Below are 19,254 nucleotides of genomic sequence, written 5' to 3'. Positions count from 1 at the left end.
ATCCTGGCAACAACATATTAACTCAAATGTGATTGGTTAAATCCAAACAAAATAAGGAAGTAGCGCAACCGGGGAAAAGTGAACAGTTAATTCTGTATTATTTAATAATTATGTATGGACGTAAAACAATTAAAAGCCGTCTATAATTAAGATATTTTTTAAGACAGCAGAGAAGGTCTTTCACCGCTGCTATACGTACATTTTTATTTTATCCTAGAAACTCCTTAATATTAATGTTTAAGGGAGCCTGACTTGTACATGACCTTGACCCCCCCTCTAAGATATTTTTTTTTTGAGAAATTGTTAGTCCAATGAGTGACAAACGTCAGACTACAGTGTGAATAACCAAATTTTATTTAAACAAATGGTCTTGTCACGCCATCGACCACCCAAAAAAAGACCAGAAAGGACACGCGACGCCTCCACGTCAAAAAACGTCCGTCAGAACGTCAAAAAACAAACAAACAAACAACAACAAAAAAGACTCGAGCGTTAAAAGTCGCGAATATTTGCCATGAGAAGAAGAAAAAAAAAAACATCCGAGCGGAACCAACACTTGAGGTTTTTGTTTACTCTTCGGGGCACCACGGACGGCAATCGGCGTCCAATCCCGGACGGGACGTCCGTCGCTGTCCGCGGCAGTCAAAGAGTTAATACCTGTCATAACAGGTAACCACACATTATGGCACAGTCATAAGATAAATGTGATTTTGTTCTAAGGCAAGTACAGCTAGTTTGGAAAAAAAAAAAAAAAAAAAACGCACCCCCCACCCAAAAAAGACAAAAAAATACTGGTGACCATTGTTGCGTAAAAATACGTGACTTCCCGTTTGAATGGACGCAAGTGCCTTGAATTTCTGTGGAATTCCGACTGGTCGCCAGCCCATCGAGGACACGCAGGACATTCACAATGCAATTTCCAAATGGAGACCGTCCCGGATTGGTCGCTAACCCATTTAAGGACACATTTTGACAAACACGCACGTGCCTGTGTGGAGGATTTTGTTGATTCTGTTAACCGCCTTTTGTCTTTAAAATGATGGAATTAAATGAATATGACAACAGAGTTTGAATTTCGGATTTAAAAAAAAATCCAGGATTAAAATTCTATTTTTTTTAGCATATGAAATCGGCTTTAAAAATCCAGTGACCAAAAATTGAGAGGTGAAAGTTGGGTTGCCAAAATGGTGGCCATTTCAGTTCAGCAGTAAAAATTTGGTTGTGAAAAGTTGACTGTTAAAAAAAAACAGCAAAGAATTGATTTGAAAAACTTCAACTGCAAAAAAATAAGAAAAATTGGCTAATGTTTTGTTCAGAAAAGAATGACTGTTAAAAAGCATGAACTTTACTTCAATACAAATTTTAAAATTTGGCTAAAATGTAGTTGAACATGTAGTTGAAAAAAATCAGTGACAAAAACCAATTTCTTTGTGTACTTTTGACAGGATATTTAGCTGTTTTTGTCCGAATTCTAAGAAAACTGCTGGTGATTTCCAGGTTAAAAAATAAAAACTCCCAATTCCGGTGTGTGTGTCCCAAAATATCATATTGGATTTTGGCACCGTCAAAATTCCCGTTTTGGAGCCGCACGTCACGCCGCTTCGCGCTTTTAGTCCAGAGAGGAGAGGGGGCGGGGTCTCCGTCCGCTCAGGGCCCGCCGTCGTTGTAATGCAGCGAGACGGGCCGCTCGCGCTGCGCGGCGGCGGCGGCGGCGGCGGCAGCGGCGGCCGGCACGTAGGGCCAGTTGTAGCCGGAGCCCGAGAGCAGCATGTCGCGCAGGAGCGTCTCGATGGGCGTCTTGCCCACCAGGCGCACGAAGAAGAGCTGCTCGATGACGGGCGACGACACGATGCGCAGCGACGGCAGGCGCAGCAGCAGCCGGCCGAAGCGGTTGGGTTGCCCCGGGTACTGGTTGCGGACGTATTCCTCCAGGGCGCACTGGGACTTCTCTTGGATGCTCTCCACGTGAGACACGTCCGACAGGCCCATGGCGTCTAATCGACAACAACAACCAACAGAAAAAAAAACATGTCGTAGGGCTTGAAATTCACAAACTGAAGAAAAACAAACAAGGACCCGCCCAATTGGGACCACAAAAAACACCATTTCCAATCAGTCAGGTGCTTCTTGTGAGCTAACGTGAGCGCTAAAGTGCAAGCTAACACACAAGCTAGGGAGATCTTTGGCTTCCTCGGTGATCCCATCTATTATTGAGTCATATCTGGCCAGCTAAATTATGCATGGCGGCGGATTGGCTACAGCGCCCTCGCCAACCCAAGTGACCTACATCTGCCCCCCCCCTTTGTATTTTTTTTATAATCTATGGTCTGTTTTTAATATTTGTTTATTCACAGTCATGCAAAAAACTGAACGCCAATGATGTTAAATAACCATCATATCAAATAAAATGAAACAAAAATAATAATTCAGAAATAAAGTCAAGAGGCCACCCTGGTTGTCTTTTTAACAATTTAACAATTTGAAATTAAATTAAATTTGTAATATAATATATGCTTTCAAAAGGAAAAAAATACTTGCGACTGTTTCCAACTGTTTAAAATAATACTCATGATCATAATCCATCATAAAAGGCAATGTTAAAAAAAAAATGGCCGAGACGCTGCCAACCGTCCCCGTCCAATCGGACGGGCCCTCGGCCGCCGGCAGCCAACTTACTGTTGCTCCGGCTCGGGCACGCGAAGCGGCTTTTTTTGGGGGGGGGGGGGCGGCCGGGATAATCTCTTTGTCACGAACATGACCGACACACACACAAAAAGTCCAGCTGTCCAACGAGGCAGCGTGGAAACCCGGCAGTGATTCACGCGGCTTGACAATTTTTTTGCGGGGGTGCCGTGAAAGGGCGCTGTGACAAAAAGGAGCCCCGATGCAAGCTGACAGGTTAAAACCCGGCCAGGGAAGGAACGAAGGGGTTCACGTGGGGGTCACAACCCCCCCACCCCCCTCAAAAAAGCGTCTTTGTTTGGACTTCACACGGCGCCAAATCCCTGGCGCTCGCCCCCCGACACGACACCAAGAGTGTGAAAAGTGGAGCTAGCGCGCAACGTAGCCTCCCCCCCATCCATAACACACACACACACACATTGCCCTCTTTGGCGCTCAGCTGTGCGGTGGGGGAAGGGCCGGCCGGCCAGCCGACTCGGACCACCCGGTGGAAGCTTTCCTCATTTCACCAGTAGGGATGCTTTGACTCACTTCCTCTCCATTTTCAGCTCATTTTTGGGTCATATTTTGGGGATTTTTCTTTTTTTTTCAGGCAGTTTTGCACATTTTTTCATTCATTATGGGTAGTTCTGTCGAAATTGGTGGCCTAGTAGGCGGGTTGGTTGGCGGGGCGCATTAAAGGCAACTCGCTTTTATATGGGCCGGACCATTTTAGATAGAATATTTCCATTTTTTTTAAATAAATGGATTAAAAGAACTAGATTAAAAACTCTGAATATTCAGTTTTATAGATCTAAAACAATGTTTATTTGAGCTTTTTTTAAAATATATTTTTAGATTTTACAAAATTATTTTTGAACAAAAAACTGAAAAAATGGATTAAAAAATTACAATTATTGATTTAAAATGGGGAAAATCAGGAAAAGTAATATACATTATCAATTGAAATTGATCCTAAAACACAAAGTCAGCACATGATTGACTTTCCCGGGCCGCACAAAATGATGCGGCGGGCCAGGTTTGGCCCCCGGGCCTCGACTTTGACACCCATGGGCTAAACGCTCCTTCAAAGCTACCGTATTTTTTTTTCTACTCACCGGAGGTGAAGAGTACGATGGATTTGAGGCAGGAGTACTCGGCCGTGTCAACCTGGAGCGCCTTGAGTTTCTCCACCTGCTCCTGGAAGACGCGAATGTGGTCCATGAAGGCCACCACGCGCTCGGCCGACATGGGCGCGGCGTGCAGGCCGGCCGCCGCCAGCAGGGGCGCCACGTGGAGCGGCATGGAGCACTGGGCGGCGTTCAGGACGAACAGCTCGCTCCACGACATGCGCAGCAGTGCCACCTATGGGTCGGAGGACAGAAGAGCGCGTTACTTCTTTTTTTCTTTTCTTCTTTTTTAAAAGTTTTTTCTTTCGCACCTGATCCATAAGCTGCAAATCCGGGAAGAAAGGGATATTCTTGGCCCACTCCACGGCGCTGAAGAGGAGACGGGCGGCCAGCTCGCAGATGTTCTCGATGCCCATCAGGTTGTTGCCCTGCACGCACTGGGCGCCGTAGCGCCCCGTCGGGTAGGGCTCGGCGCGCAGCAGCAGCGACACGAAGCCCGACAGGTAAGTCTGGCCGCCGTAGGCCTCGCCCCCGCCGGGCCCGCCCCCTCCGCCGCCGCCGTTACTCAGATACTGGCCCGGGCTGCTCTGCGAGTTGGACGTGCGTCCGCGTTGGACGGCTAGCGGGGAAAAAAAGGGCAAAAGGTACACGTTATTGCATTATGGTGTGGCCCACCGGTGTCAAAGTGGCGGCCCGGGGGCCAAATCTGGCCCGCCGCATCATTTTGGGTGCTGACTTTCTTTTTTAGGATCAAATTCAAATGAAGAGTGTAGATGGACATTATATTTCCTGACATATTTCCTTGTGTGGCCAAAAGCGGCACTCTACACTTTAGACTGGTCGTCACAGGACAAACAGAGAAACAAACGACCATTCAACGACCAATGATGAGTGTGGAAAAACGGCTGTATAATTCAAAGTTCCTTTTCTGGGCTGATTTAGAAAAATGGATCCATTCAAGGGAATTTTTCTCTTTTTTTGTCACATCACCCCGGGCAAAATATTTTTTCTCTTAAATTCCTCGAAAACAGCCGGCACCTTCTTTAGCTAAAAATGAAGAAGCCGATGGCGGCCTTCGACACGTGTTGTCAAAACACCTGTCGGTGGGTCGGTGTCGCGTTACACAAATGTCGGCCGCAGCTGCGCTAAGTCAACGCGGCGAGCGTGATCTTTAAAGTTCCCCGAAGGACAACTTTTCTTACCGGCCTTCCGGGAATCGAAAAAGCAAAGGACGCGCACGCAGAAGAGGGCAAAAGCAAACCTTTCAACAATCAATTGGACGTCGAATCATTACTAAAAGTACAATCAATGAATGACGCTGTGCGGCAACGCTTTCACCACTTCATTAGGTCATTTCCTGGTCATTTGGGGGCAATCAGAGACCTTTACATGTCCATTTAGAGCAAAGTGCGGGGCGGGGGCCAAATGTGGCACGCCAGGGAAAGTCAAAGAGGGTTTTCTTCCCACGGAAAGAAAGTCTATCTCAGATAATGTCAGGCAATGAGTTGAAAAAAAATGGAAATGACGGGGAAAAGGGGGGGGGCTCCCATCTCTGGGCCCATGAATTAGTAAAACGGCGGGCGAGGGACGGCGGGCGAGGGACGGCGGGCGACGGGCTGGCACGGACCACTTCTTGAGATGGCGAGCGCACGAGAGGCGGCGGCTATTTTTAAACGCACGCGAGCCAAAGACAACACGCGTCCGTCCTTCCTTTCTCGTCAAGGGGAAACTAATGTGACAAAAGTGGAAAGACACGGACGGGCACGCAAAAAAAAGACGTCTTATTAAAAAGGGGACAAAAATGGAACATTGAGAATTTCTCTTGGTATCATTTTCTACGGCGCCGCTAATGGAGAGCCAGGTGGCGTCGGCCATGGGGTCGGCCATGGGGTCGGCCATGGGGTCGGCCATGGGGTCGGCCACCTTACGGCAATCATTCGGGGGAGGAGGGCTGTGGGTTGCTTTGTTTGTTTGGGTGCGAGTATTCCAAGAAGTAACAAAGAGTTAAACATTAACTTTCATTCTTTCAACAAAATGGCCCCCAAAGCCCCCCGGCCTGGAATTTGCGCCAGTCACGTTCCAATGTCAAGTGTGAGCCAATCAAAGGACGGCAAAAGACGGCTGACTTTCACTGGCCAAAGAAAATGAGGGGGAAGGCGGCCATCTTGGTAGGGGCAATGTTCCCATCCTATTCAGCGCATTGTTTATGAAATGAAGAACCAATGAGTTTCCCTTTAACCAATTTTTAAGACATTATTTTATCCATGCCAATTGTCTCCTCATAGTCTGCCATAGGTGGCGCTAGAGGTCGAAGCTATTTGAAGCAAGAGGTTGGCAGTGAATGAAAAAGTCATTTCACTTCCAAAGAGAGGCTTATCGAAAGGCTACATGATTGGATACCTAGCATTATCTCGGGGAGGGCTTCGTGCATGGCTGGCAGCCATCTTGGGTGGGACAACTAACACTTTGTACAGCATACAGACACTTTCTCGCCCATTCGTGTCACGTGATTTAAGTAGCGAAGGGGTAACAATTGTAAAAGCGCTGCAACGCTCAGCATGAATATTACACGAGCGGCGTTGTGCGGCGAGCTCCGTGTTTTTTGTTTACTACGTTGGCTTCCCGGCGACTTGTCACGCTAACGTTTTCTCTCCTCGCCCGCCGTCTCTCTCCGGGCAAAACACGGGCAGGACGGGGTCGGGCGAGGACAAGACGTTCCGCCACGGGGCCGTGAAGAGAGGTCGGACCAGGTTAAGGAGGAGGAGGAGGAGGAGCCAGAATAGAAACAGGAGGAGGAAGAGCACCCCAAAGGTCTCCGCACGAGGAAGCCGTTAAACTTTTAGCGATCCGGGTTAGCCCAACCCACGCCGCCACGCGCTAATTATTCAGGAGAGAAAATCCGTCGTGAAGGCCGTCTTTATGCGGGTGAGGAGGGCGCCAAAGGGCGCCAAAGGGCGCCAAAGGTTCCGGGAAGCCCAGGGGTGGGAAATGACCCACTGACCGTGCTCGCCTTTTGCCCCCAGGGGGGGATTTTTCGCACTATCTGTGACAAAATGGCGGCCCGGGGGCGGGGCCAGAGACGTAAATATTTTTTTGGAGCCTTTCACAAACAAGTAGCCAACGATTTTTTCCCATTTTTAAAATATAACAGGCGTCGACGAGGCCCGCCTTCCGCCATCTTTTGCCCCGCCCAGCCGGCTTGAAGTTAGCGAGCGTGGATGCGCGGCGATGAAATAATGATGATGATGACGACGATGACGCGGCGTTCGTGCGGACATTGTTTATTTACCCCGGCCGGGAAAAGGGCTTTAAAAGCGGACGGCAAAGAGGATTTGAGGACAGCCGCTAATCCCGCCCGCCCGCCCGCCGACTGACGACCTCAAACGCGTAGATTGGGACTTCTTATTTATTTATTTATTTATTTATTTAATTTTTATTCCAAACAATTGTGACTGTCATTGGCCACTCGGGGCCTTTCTCGCGCTTTCTTGTTTATTGTTCATTGACCACCTGATTTGATTCTTAAAGTCATACAAGTGCTCGAGAGCCACTTTGGCTTCATGTCAAAACATTTATGGAGGTTGACTTACATTAAAATGAAATAAAAATAATTCTACATTTTTATACTGGGTGGCTTTCTGTACATTTGGATCATTTTGTGTTGATTTGAGCTTTTTTAAATATATTTTTAGATTTTACAAGATGATTTTTGAACTAAAAACTAAAAAAATGGATTAAAAATGACATGATTGATTTAAAAGGGCGAAAATCTGGAAATGTAATATACATCTTTAGTCTTCATTTGAATTTGGAAATGAAGGAAAATCCCCGCTTTTGTCGCAAAAACTTGTTCATGGCCTTTATTTTGAAAAACCAATGCTCCTACCTACATGAAAAAGGTCAGACATGGTGGCGGCGTGGACGCTAAGAAGCGTCCCGTAACGGGTTAACGCTCTTGGCTTGGCATTCCTGTACATTTGGGGATTTTTTTTAAGGGGGGGCGGGGTTAATCTTAATGGAGTGGAAAGATTGCAGCTCATCAGGAGATTTCCTCGGGGACGAGCGTGACCGAGTTGGCTTGTGCGAGATGCGCACGAGAGCACATGCAGGCACTCTCTCGCACGCACCTACCAAAAAAAAAAAAGAGAGAGCGCGTGGCACTCTCTCGCATCTCTCTCTCACACACACGGAGAGTGACAGAGAGCGTGACCTGGAAAGGCGGCAGGGATCAGCTCAGGTGAACGGCGGGCTGGCCTTTGAATGGAGGGAGCTTGAAAAATCAGGCTTCCGGCCCTTTAAGACCAGTCCCGGAGCCGTCACACACTGGACGCCAGTCCCCCGGGGACAAAAGTGGGAGATTTTTGGGAGCCAGATGATGTCTCGTGTTTGCTTTTTCAATCTGATGGATTGTTGACCTTTCTTCTTTTTTAGTACATTTTCAGCGACTTTGCTGTCATTCCATTCCCAGGTTCAGTTTATGTTTTTTAATGCCATTCTCAAGCTTCTTTTGGACTTCATGTTTTAATCTTTATTTCTTCTTATTTTTGTGCCTAACCTTTAACTCTCTCGCTTTTATTTTTGTGAATAAATGGAATAAGCGCCCGCATGACACAACTTTGAGGAGGAACATTTGCGTCTGCCTGAATATAATAATAGAAATAACTATATACACTAAAGCACATGTGTCAAAGTGGCGGCCCGGGGGCCAGAGGTGGCCCGCCACATCATTTTGTGCGGCCCGAAAAAGTAAATATTGAGTGACGACTTTCTGTTTTTGGATCGAATTCAAATGAAGACTATAGATGTATATTACATTTCCTGATTTACCCCCATTTTAAAGCAATCATTGTCAATTTTAATCATATTTTTCTGTGTTTTTAGTTCAAAAATAATTTTATAACATCTAAAAATAGATTTAAAAAATAGCTCAAATAAACATTGTTTTAGATCTCTAAAAAATGGAATATTCAGGGCTTTTAATCCAGTTCTTTTAAACCATTTATAAAACAAAAAAATCTAAATATTCTATCTAAAATGGTCCACATGAAATCAAGTTGACGTTAAAGCAGCCCGCGAACCCACCCGGGTCTGCCACTCTGGACTAAAAACAAATGAAGTAAAGTGACGTGGACTCACCCTCTCTCCGCATGCCGACTTTGAGACACTTTTTGAGTCGGCAGTACTGGCACTGGTTACGGTGGTGCTGGTCGATGGGACAGTCCCGGTTGGCCCGGCAGCTGTAGGACAGGTTCCGACGCACGGAACGCTTGAAGAAGCTCTTGCAGCCCTCGCACGTAAACTGTCCGTAGTGCTTTCCGCTCGACTTGTCCCCGCACACCATGCAGTCCACGTTGGGCACCTTGTCCCCGGACAGACCCTCGTGTCCGGGCGTGGAACCGGAGCCAGACCCAGAACCCGGGGCGACAGAGGCGGTGGGCGTCCCGGGAGCGCCTCCCCCGCCGGGTTCCTGCTGCTGCTGACCGCAGAGTCCTGCCAGCTGCAGTTGCGGGTGCGAATGCGAGTGCGAGAGGGAATGAGAATGCGAGCCCGGCTCACCTCCGCCGCCGGAAATGTTCTCTGACCACTGGTTTACTACCATTGCCATGCTACGATCCCCCGCAGGACGACCTTGGATAGGAAAAACGGGATCTGGCTGTTTTTGGGTCTTGGTTTGACCCACTTTTTCCCCCCTCCCGGTGATCAAAGTTCAGTGGAGGGCCGGCTTTGGCGAGTCATGGTCGAGGAGCGTCGGAGGAGGTGCTGGTGTTGGTGGTGTTGGTCCCGGTGCTGCCGGACGGCGCGCGCCGATCCATAAACGCGTCCTATTCGTGGAACCGGCGTCCCGATTCGAGCCCCAAAATAAAACAAACAAACAAACGAACCAAATACTCCGCTTCACGATCGATTTGGACGTATTGTTTTGGTGTCCACGTCCATGTCGGCGTCCGGGGGAAACAAACTCTCCTCGATGCCGGCCAGCCGGCCGTCTAAGCGACTAACTGACTCGGGAAGTGAGTGAGTGAGTGAGTGAGTGAGTGAGTGAGTGAGTGAGTGAGTGAGTGAGTGAGTGAGTGAGTGAGTGAGTGAGTGAGTGAGTGAGTGAGTGGAAGCTATCTGGCTTTGTCGCCGCCTGCCCACTTTCCTGCCGAGCCGCCTTCCCGACCAAGTGGGCGCTCTCTAGCGTGCATTGAAATAAAAGAGGGCTGAAAAAGCAGCGAGCTCCATCCACAACAAGCGCATGCATGCATGCCTCCCTCCCGAGTCAAAGCGCGCTCCTTAGGGGGGCGGTGTGGACAGCCCGTGACTCCGCCCCCTTACAGACCAACGCCCATATAAGGGGATGACTTACATATCCAAACAGGGCCAGTCATCAAGAAAAACTTTTTAAAAAATGTTCATTAATGAAAGTCAATTTGCCATCGGTTATTAAAAAAAAAAAAAACCGTAAAATTAGTAAGGTAAAATGAAGTATTTATGAAAAGCTAACATTGTAAGTCGAAATAAATGGAGCATTTCTTGCCGTCAATGGCGCTTAAACATGACATTTGCAGTTTTTTGTGATACTTCAGTCCCATTTTTCAGGCAGATTAGATAAAACAAAGTATGATGTCCATTTTAAAAACAATGTGGTTTTGCTCCCACAAAAAAAACTTCAATTTGGAGACGACCGGTCAACAAAAGGTGGCATTTATTAGCGGGGGAGCCCGCAAAACTGTCGGCCATTTGAGCCCATGTTGATTTTAGGGGCCTTTTTCTTTAACTGTGGGTAAGGTCATGAACAAGAAGGAATGCTTGATGATTTTGCCACATTTCTGCCGGACATGGGGCTTTTGCGTCAAGCCAAAATGGCCACCGGGGGCTCCCGATTGTCTGACAGTGACACCAATGGTGGCTTGATTACAAATGTGTTTCACCTGCTGTGTCTTTTCTGGCTCCGAGTGAGCCAGGTGTTTGCGATCGCCTCGTTAAGCCATCACCATTGTATTCAAAATGCTAAATAGTTGGGGGCTCCTTATTTTGAAAGTCAAAGCGCCAAATGAATGGCCGTTTGGAGCCAAAATGGCCGATTCGCTGTTCCTTTTGGGCCGTGGCTACATTCAAAAGTGTGAGTCCAGTTTCACGTCAAAACGGGCAAGAGGCGTCACTTCTGGCGTGAGGCATGAGGAGGGAGGGGTCGGGACACCGCCCACGGCGAGGCGAGGGCGTCCTGGCGTTTTGGGGGGCTGGGCGCCCAGAGCGAGGCCGGCCCGGCCAGGGGCCGTAAAGTCGCTGGCCTTAATTGCTGTCACATGTAACCTTACCTGGCGGCCAATTAGCCCCCCGACGGACTATTAGGGGGATTCCCCCTCGGCCAAACTGGGCCTAATAATTAAAGTGAAACTCAATACGCCGAGGGGGGGGGGGGGGGGGTGGACAGGCTGGCCAGTCGAGAAAAAAAGAAAACAAAAAGGGCGCAGGCCGCAGGTCGCGACCTCCGAGGACGGCGACGCATTTAGAAGATCGACGACCAATCATCAGCAAATGTTTGGCCCTTCCAGACTGCAAATAAATCATTGAAAAAGCAGAGTTTGTTATTGAAAATGAAATTATCAATAGCGATTATGAGTATAAAATGATTAGCAATGGAATTAAATTGGCTTTTTGAAGGAAAGACAGTCCAAAATGAATGTTATTATTTTAAATGTTCATTTTCTGAACAGTTTATCCTCACAAGGGTGGCGGAGGGTGCTGGAGCACAGCCAGGGACCATTTACAGTCCTAAATTAGCCTAACATGCCTGTTTTTGGAATGTGAGAGGAAGCCATAGTACCCAGAGAAAACACACACAAGGCCAGGGAGAACATGCAAACTTGGCATCGAACCCTCGACCCCAGAAAGTTAAGGCGACACACGAACCACTTGTTCACTGGACCAACTTTTAAAAAAAAGAATTAATGTAGTCATTGTATTTCTCATTCAATGACTACAATTTCCGTGCTAGAACAATCTATAACAAATGGACTTATACACACACACACACACACACACACACACACATCCTCTGGTCAACACATCCCATTTTGAGGATAGCGTTTTTCCTGCGTCGGCGTTTCCCGGGCACGCGTGGCAGCGGCGGTTTCCTCGCGGGCGATTGGGGTTGATTAAGAGGTTAGCGAGAGGCGAGATTTATCGGTTCCTGCACCCCTGCGCCGCCCCCCCACATGGGCCCTCCCCCCGCCTCCCCACCACCACCCAACGTTGTCCCCAAGATTTATTTGGTTATTTGTTTATCCGCCGGCCGCCCGCCGGTCCGGTCCCATCTGCCGAGTCAGCGTCGGCCCCGGCCAGTCTCCTGACCTGTGACACTTGGCAGATACGCCCCAGAAAAAAAACTTTGACCAGAAAAACAGCTAGAAAATGCCTTATCTGGAGAAATGGTGCGTACATTTTCCATCCCATCCTTTTCATTTTGGGGTATGAGCTCTTCTGTGATTGGCTCTTTCAACTCCAAAAGGAATTGGACATCTTCTGATGACTTTGTGAGGAGATTTAAACATTCCCACGTCGCTCCTTTGTGAATTATGGATGACATTTTGTCTATTTTAGGCCACACACTATGTATACACAGTAGTACCTCTACATACACATTTTTACAAAAAAAACCTTTGTAAGTAGAGGTACCACGCAAAAGATATTCTTGTGCCAAAAAAAGTGGAATAAAAACTTGTCCAGGTGGCGTTTCCTTTGTCCAATTGGCGAGTGGACGGCGTAGGCTTTCGACCCGTGACACTTGGCAGGCAGCGAGCGAGCGAATGGTCCGGTCCGGACTGTGCCAGAACGCTTGTTTTCATACGACACACATTTTTTTTTGTTCCCCGGAATGATGGCGTGGGTCCTAATTGCTTCCCGACGCTTTGGATTTATGGCCGTTTATTTCCTGCTTTTGCGCCGAGCGGCGCTTAAATCATGAGGCTGTTTTCTTTCGCCCCGTCGCTCGCTATCCATTCCGTTAGGGCTGTTTGGACGGGCGCCGTTGGAACATCCGTCTTTTTTGGACTCTATTTACGGGGCTAATTTGGGATCCTCCCGGGCTGCCTTGGGAATTTTCACGCCGCCGACTTTCGTGGGAGGGAAATGGACGTTTTTGATGGATGCCGGGTTAGTTCGAGTATAGCCTGGCGGCTATACGGGGAATGCTATGCGGCTTGCCTGACCTGACATGTCTCTGAAGCTGGAGGGGGTCTCGACCTTTGACCCCGGGCTCCAAAACCAGGAAGATGAAAAAAGGAGGGTCGGGGGAGGGGGCACCTTTAAACAAGGGCTTCTGTTTCAACCACTCTAGGAATGTCACTCTCATAAAAAAAAGAAGAAGAAAAAAGCTCTATCTATCTATCTATTCGTCTATTGTGTGAACTAACCACGCCCCCTCCAATGTTTTATTCACCTAGCGCTAAGGCTACGCGCCAATCGAGTTTGGACGGTCAGTCGTCGCTCCTATTGAGATGGTTTGGCGGCGGCCATGTTGGTAGGGGCAGTCATTGAGCTTTTTTCTTTCAAAAATGATTTCATCAATGTGAAAGCAGCTTTTCTTTAGATTGTTTTCTGCCATTGATAGCGCTAGACGTCCAATCCATTTCAAATGGGACGCCAATTGGACAAACTCAAGTTATAGCAGGGCCACAAGAACAAGTTAGCACGTACTAGCCGTCCAATGTAATTCAATTGCATATTTCGGTCAAAAAGTCAAGCGAGCGTCAAACTTGAACCCCCCCCCAACCATCGGCAGCAAAAGGTCAGCCCGCTCTTACGCGTCCTATTTGCGGAAATCCCGGATGACCGCAACTAATCGGCGGCTCACTTAGGCTTCGCCGACGATGACGTCAGACGGAGATCGGCGCTAATCCCGCCCGCCTGCCCGCCGCGCCGTCCTTCAGTGGAGGAATTTTGGAGCCCGTTGGACTCGGCAAAATGATTTTTTTTGTCGGGTGGGCGGGCCAATCACCACAGGACCCCCAAATAAGCTCAAAATGGCTAACATTTTGGCATCGCTGAGCCACGACTAGAACGCGGATGAAGTGCCTTGAAAAGAGCCGCTAACGATGCCCTCCCCAAAACGAGCTTTAAAGCCGTTCGCTCGGGTTGGAAACGGGTTGGGCGGCCAGATATACCCACCCACCAGAACCTAAGCCCCCCCGCCCCCCCCGGATTTAAAAACGCAGGCGGTGGTCTTGAACACGTTCTCCCGCTCCCCTCCCCAATAAAACGGCGTGACCAAGCGCTGACCTTTCGGCGCTCGCCGACTCGGCGGAGGCGAGCGGGAGCATAGGAGGGGAGGGGAGAGGAGGGGGGTCAGCGTACATGCTAAAGTCATCGCGTGGCTTCAAAGGGCCGGCGGCACTGACGTCGGCGCGGGCCCCGCCCCTCGGGGTCAAGACAGCTCAGGGTTCATAAAGTGATACCAGGTGTCCCCGCGCAAACTTTTTAAACAAACGCCGCCTCACGCTTGACAGGGCGCACGCTCTACTTGAGCCGCCTCCATTGACGGCCACGGACGTCCCACCCGCCCTCTCGCTTTACGTCAATTGGCTGTCGTCACTTGAACCGGCTCCAAATGGGCCACCGGGACAATACGGGGTTAACCTCGCCGACAAAGTGGCCTAATGTGTCTTGGCGGAGGAAACGCGAGTGTAAAAAGAGATCCAATCTCACCCACTGGACTCGTTTGTTGCACCTTTCCAAAAGAAAATGACAATAGAATGCGTCAAAAACAAAAAAATAATAATGCCTGCCAGCAAGATTTCAACATAAAAACAACAATTATATCCAATGCTATAGCCAAAATTGCTTTCATGACCCCTTACCAAGATGGCCGCCCCGCGGCGACATTCCCATCCAAAATAATTCAAGTCTTAACTAGCTTATTTCTCCAATGCTACGGCTTTGTACTCGCTCACGCGTTGGACGTCCCACCCATGGGAAGCGGGAGGGTCGACAGGAAAGCCATTGCAATTGACGGTACGAGGACGACGGGTCGCCGCCGCGCCGCGGGACGCGAGTACGTCACGGTGTTGACGTTTGGCGCCAAAGAAAGGTTTGGCCTCCCTGATTAAGGCTAATTAAGATGAGTGAGGAGTTAGCCCGGCTAATCCCCCGTTTAGGTTTAAGGTTTGATGCCCCCCCCGCCCCCTCCCTTGCCCGCCGGCCCTCCGACTCCGTTCCCCCCCGCTGGCCGTTTGTCACCCGGCGCAAAAAGGCCGCATTGTTAGCGGACGCCAAGCATCAAAGATGAGAAACCCCCCCCTGTCGGCAAATGAGGGGGCTCCATTATGCCACGCTCGCAACTACCGGAGGGCAGCTTACCCTAGGGTCAAGCACCCCCCACACCCCTCTTCACCCATTAGCATTCATGGAGGATTTTGGACAGCCTATTTAGTCCCTCAATTGAAAATACTTTCAATCATCTTTTCTCCTTTATTTAATACATTCAATACATGTTCTGCTTTTCTTTTAAAAGTTACAAAATATTTGTTTTTGTATTTTAAAGGAATAGTTACTAAAATAGAAAGTGGGTTACAATTTTTAAAAATAGATTTTTTTAAATTAAAATTAAAAAAAAAAAAAAGACTAAATGTAAAAAAAAACCTTATTTTAAATGAAAAAAAATGAATGCAATGGCTGATTTGGCCATTGGCGTTCTTTGGGGAGCGGCGACAGGAAGCGCGTCGGCGGGCGGGCAGGCGGGCGGGCATGCGGAACAAGGCTTTCTCTGATGGGGGGGGGGTCAAGGGATCAGCGCGCGACACTTTTTGGGTGGGCGGCCGGCCGTGTCTCTGGCGCAAAACCTTTCTTTCTTTCTTTTTTTGCCGACGCTCCGTTACTTCATGCAAATGAGTCGAGCTCGAAAGCGCACGCTAACGGCGGGCAAAAACCTACAAAAAGTCACTCCAAAGTCGTTTGATTGATTGCTCTCTATTCAATTCAATCAAAAGGCATTATGATACATATTTCAGGGCCTCTATATATATTTTGAACAATGAATTATTGCTTCATTCTTCTCCACCAAGTTGACAAGAACGACGGTCTGCCACAAGAATGCTAATTAAAGAGCAAAGTTACGCTACGTTCTTCGCTCGGAGGTTCCCAAGCGCTTTTTCCGAGGTCAAATCGAAGGTTCGGCACAAAATGGACGCCGGCGTCAAAAACAGACGTAGTGCGGCGAGTTCAAGGAGTGCGCAAAAGTCCAATCGCGCGGCGTCCAATCGTTTTTTTTTCTTCCTATGAACGGACGTCCAATCTACTGAATAGCAGCCCTCCTACTTTAAATGGATTGGACATCAAGCGCCGTCAAAGGGAGCCAGAGAGTCAGCTAGTGATAGCATTTGTGTGTTAGCATACAATTTGTAAATGTAGTTTTAGAAAGAAAAAATAGAAATAAATAAACAGAATTACTAAAAAAAATTGTTTTAGCACGGCTAACTATCGTTGAGTGTAACCCTTAAATAGAAAACAAAATTAAAATGGCCTATTTAAGAATAGCGTGTTTACTCCGTTATTGCCTGAAAGTCACTTTTTTCTCATAAAACAATGCAACTTTTGAACTTTTTTTGGATGCCAAAAGGGCCTTTGTTTTTGGCTAACACGCTGCGTTTTCTGGAAAGACGGACGTCCCGGAACGGCCAGCCAACGGAGGAAGGAGCAAACGAAGGAAGGAGCGCGTGGGAGAAGGTTGTGAACAGGGGATTTTTTTGTGTGTGGGGCGAGAGAGGCGAGAGGAGGCGAGAGGAGGCGCTCCGTGGCTGGCTGGGCCACTTCATCTTCTACAGCGTGCGCTGACAAAAAGGCCAAAGGTCAAAAGTCAGGGCCACGCAGAGAATTCCGCGCTGCATGCCGACGGATCGGGTTTCTAGGGTGGGGGGGGGGGGGGGGGGGGGGAGAGAGGAGGGCCCCTCCCGAGGGCACCCATGGGTTCCGCAGGGTCCCCCAGGCTTAGGTGCTCCAAAACGCCCTTTGCTTTTATTATTATTCTTTTTTTTCTTCTCTCTTTCCTTGTTGTCGTCGATGTCGTTGGATCTTTTTCCCGGAAAGGACGACCCAAAACGATAGTCAGTCTATTGGGAAAATAGGCCCAATGAGCTTAGAAACAGCTGGTGTCAAAGTGGCGGCCCGGGGGCCAAATCTGGCCCGCCACATCATTTTGTGCGGCCCGAAAAAGTCAATGATGAGTGTTGACTTTCTGTTTTAGGATCAAATTCAAATGAAGAGCATAGATGTGTATTAAATGTCCTGATTTAACCCTTTTAAATTAATAATTGTCGTTTTTTAATCATTTTTTCTGTTTTCAGTTCAAAAATAATTGTGTCAAATCTAAAAATATATTTTAAAAAAGCTCAAATAAATAGTGTTTTAGATATATAAAAAATGGAATATTCAGGGCTTTGAATCCACTTCTTTTAATGTTTAAAGCTAAACTATGTTTAATTAGCTTGTAAGCCAATTTTTTGGACGGCCATGCCCGTCAATTTTCAGTTTGGTCCTCCTGACGCGTGGACACAATCTGCTGAGTATGGCAGAGGCAGCGTGTGAAAAGGGCGCTTATGTCCCCCGCCGTTACGTGGCATTTTGCGGCCTTCCTTGCCATTGACGTCGGCTGACAAACGGCAAAGTGTCCGTCCAACATTTTGATGGACTTTTTTTTTGTCAGCTACTTTTGACGGACTTCTTTGTCGGGGGCGCGTCACCTCCGGCCCGGCCGGTAATTGCCGCGCCCGCCGGCTCCCCATCCCGACCTACGGGAAGAATCGGGGCTGTGTGCGCCGACGCCGTAACAACGGGACGCTTTATCCCGCTGTTAGGAAAAAAACTTTTTTCTTTTTTTTTTTTGTGCCTTCCCAGAATGAGGAGGACACCAATAAAGCGGCCGTCTGTCAAATTCATCCCAGCGGTCCCCACTGTCGGAATTCAAAGCGGAAAATTACAGTTATCATATTGCATAATTACATATGTTTAATAATATTTATGTCCTTTATTAAAGATATCGAACACAAACTCATGGGCAAGACGAGATGACATTTCGGGTGAATTTTAAAACGCTAAATTTGTGTTTCATGGTTCTAATTGGGAGGAAAAAAACAGGTAAATTGACAAAAGCGGACAATTTCAACCCAAAAGTGCTGCAAATATGACTTTTAAGAAGCTCAAATTCCATTTTACAAGTACAAATAACAACAAAAATAGTGCAGTGGAGATTTTTTTAGCCCCTACCAAGATGGCCTCCACGGCAGCCATGTTGGCAGGGGCAAAATTCTCAGCCAAGCCAATGCATTGCTTCAAATTCAACTCACAAGGAACGGAAGTGCTCAGTATTGAGGTCCATCATCATCTTTTTCAAGCCGCCGTGTAAAACTGGCGGCCATCTTGGATAGGGCAAGAAACGCGCACAACCGCAGGCCATCTTGGATGGGTCGAGCGGACAAAAATGGTGTCGTTTTAGTGCCACTCGGATGTCGGAATCTGATTTTTTTTTGGGTGTTTATTTATTTTTCCCCAAACCCTGTCGCTGACTTTCCACATAAACATCAGAAAAGGAACGGGCGCACGCGTACGTCGTTCGCCGTCGGCGCCGCCGACTGGGCGCGTGGCGTCTTGTCTGGCCGAATAACCGGACGACCGCGGTGAAGGGCCGTGACATTTGCGGCGCGTCTGGCCGGAGGGCGCCGGAGGGGGACGGAGGGGGGCCGGAACCCCGACTTTTGTCGCCAACCGTCACGTCCCGGTAACGTCTAAAAACGCCCGACGTTTAGTTCGGTGTCCAAACACAGAGGACCCGATTAAAAGGAAATGGAATATTTGCGCTCGGCTCGTCACAACTTTTCGGTTAAAGTCACGTTCCCATTGAAGTCGACGCCTTGATTTGGATGGGAGTGTGAACACGGGGCGGCCATGTTGGTAAGGGGTGAAAAAAGCTATTTTGGTGCTATTGACTAGAAATTGATCAGCATTTAGGGTTCATTCGTGTTTAAAAAATAAAAAGACAAAAATGTGCTTACCCTATCCCATGATGCGCTGACCTTTCTTTTAATAATAATAATATTATTTAAAGAAAGGCTAACGCATGAGAGTAAGCTGATTTTTGTATTTTTCATGATTTTTTTTTGAAACACCACTGAAAAAATACAAAATAAATAATAAAAATAAATATAAAAAATTGTAAAATGTGCTTACCCTACTATCCCATGATGCGTTGGGCTTTCTTTTGAAGAGCAATAAGCCAATTGTGGTGGAATCCCGTCCATTGGGCGGCTCCAAACAAAGCATTACTTATGCATGGCTTCAGCCAATAACGGGGGAGCTGGCCCCCACCCGAACACTTTGAGCCCCCCCCCCCCCATCCTTCCCCCTCCTGGAGGGTGTTAAGACCTGTCGCTGCCCTCCCCGGGGAATGCTGGGAAAGGAAGGCCTCCACATCTGTCCTCCGCCTGGGGGC

General features: G+C 48.1%; 1 protein-coding gene across 1 annotated transcript; it reads right to left on the bottom strand.

Annotated features, from left to right (window-relative positions):
* Window positions 1-331: 331 nt before the first annotated feature.
* Window positions 332-10,190, bottom strand: nr2f5 (nuclear receptor subfamily 2, group F, member 5). The gene is made up of 4 exons (XM_077720685.1): window positions 8,928-10,190; window positions 4,103-4,410; window positions 3,780-4,026; window positions 332-1,994 (listed from the first exon to the last, which is right to left on the bottom strand). The coding sequence occupies exons 1-4, from the start codon at window positions 9,394-9,396 to the stop codon at window positions 1,648-1,650; spliced, it is 1,371 nt and encodes a 456-aa protein (XP_077576811.1). The 5' UTR covers window positions 9,397-10,190; the 3' UTR covers window positions 332-1,647.
* Between the last annotated feature and the right edge of the window lie 9,064 nt (window positions 10,191-19,254).

The sequence above is a fragment of the Stigmatopora nigra genome, chromosome 7 (assembly GCF_051989575.1).
Source record: "Stigmatopora nigra isolate UIUO_SnigA chromosome 7, RoL_Snig_1.1, whole genome shotgun sequence".
NCBI lineage: Eukaryota > Metazoa > Chordata > Actinopteri > Syngnathiformes > Syngnathidae > Stigmatopora > Stigmatopora nigra.
Note: the sequence above shows the minus strand (reverse complement) of the source record. Positions and strands in the feature narration are given on the sequence as shown.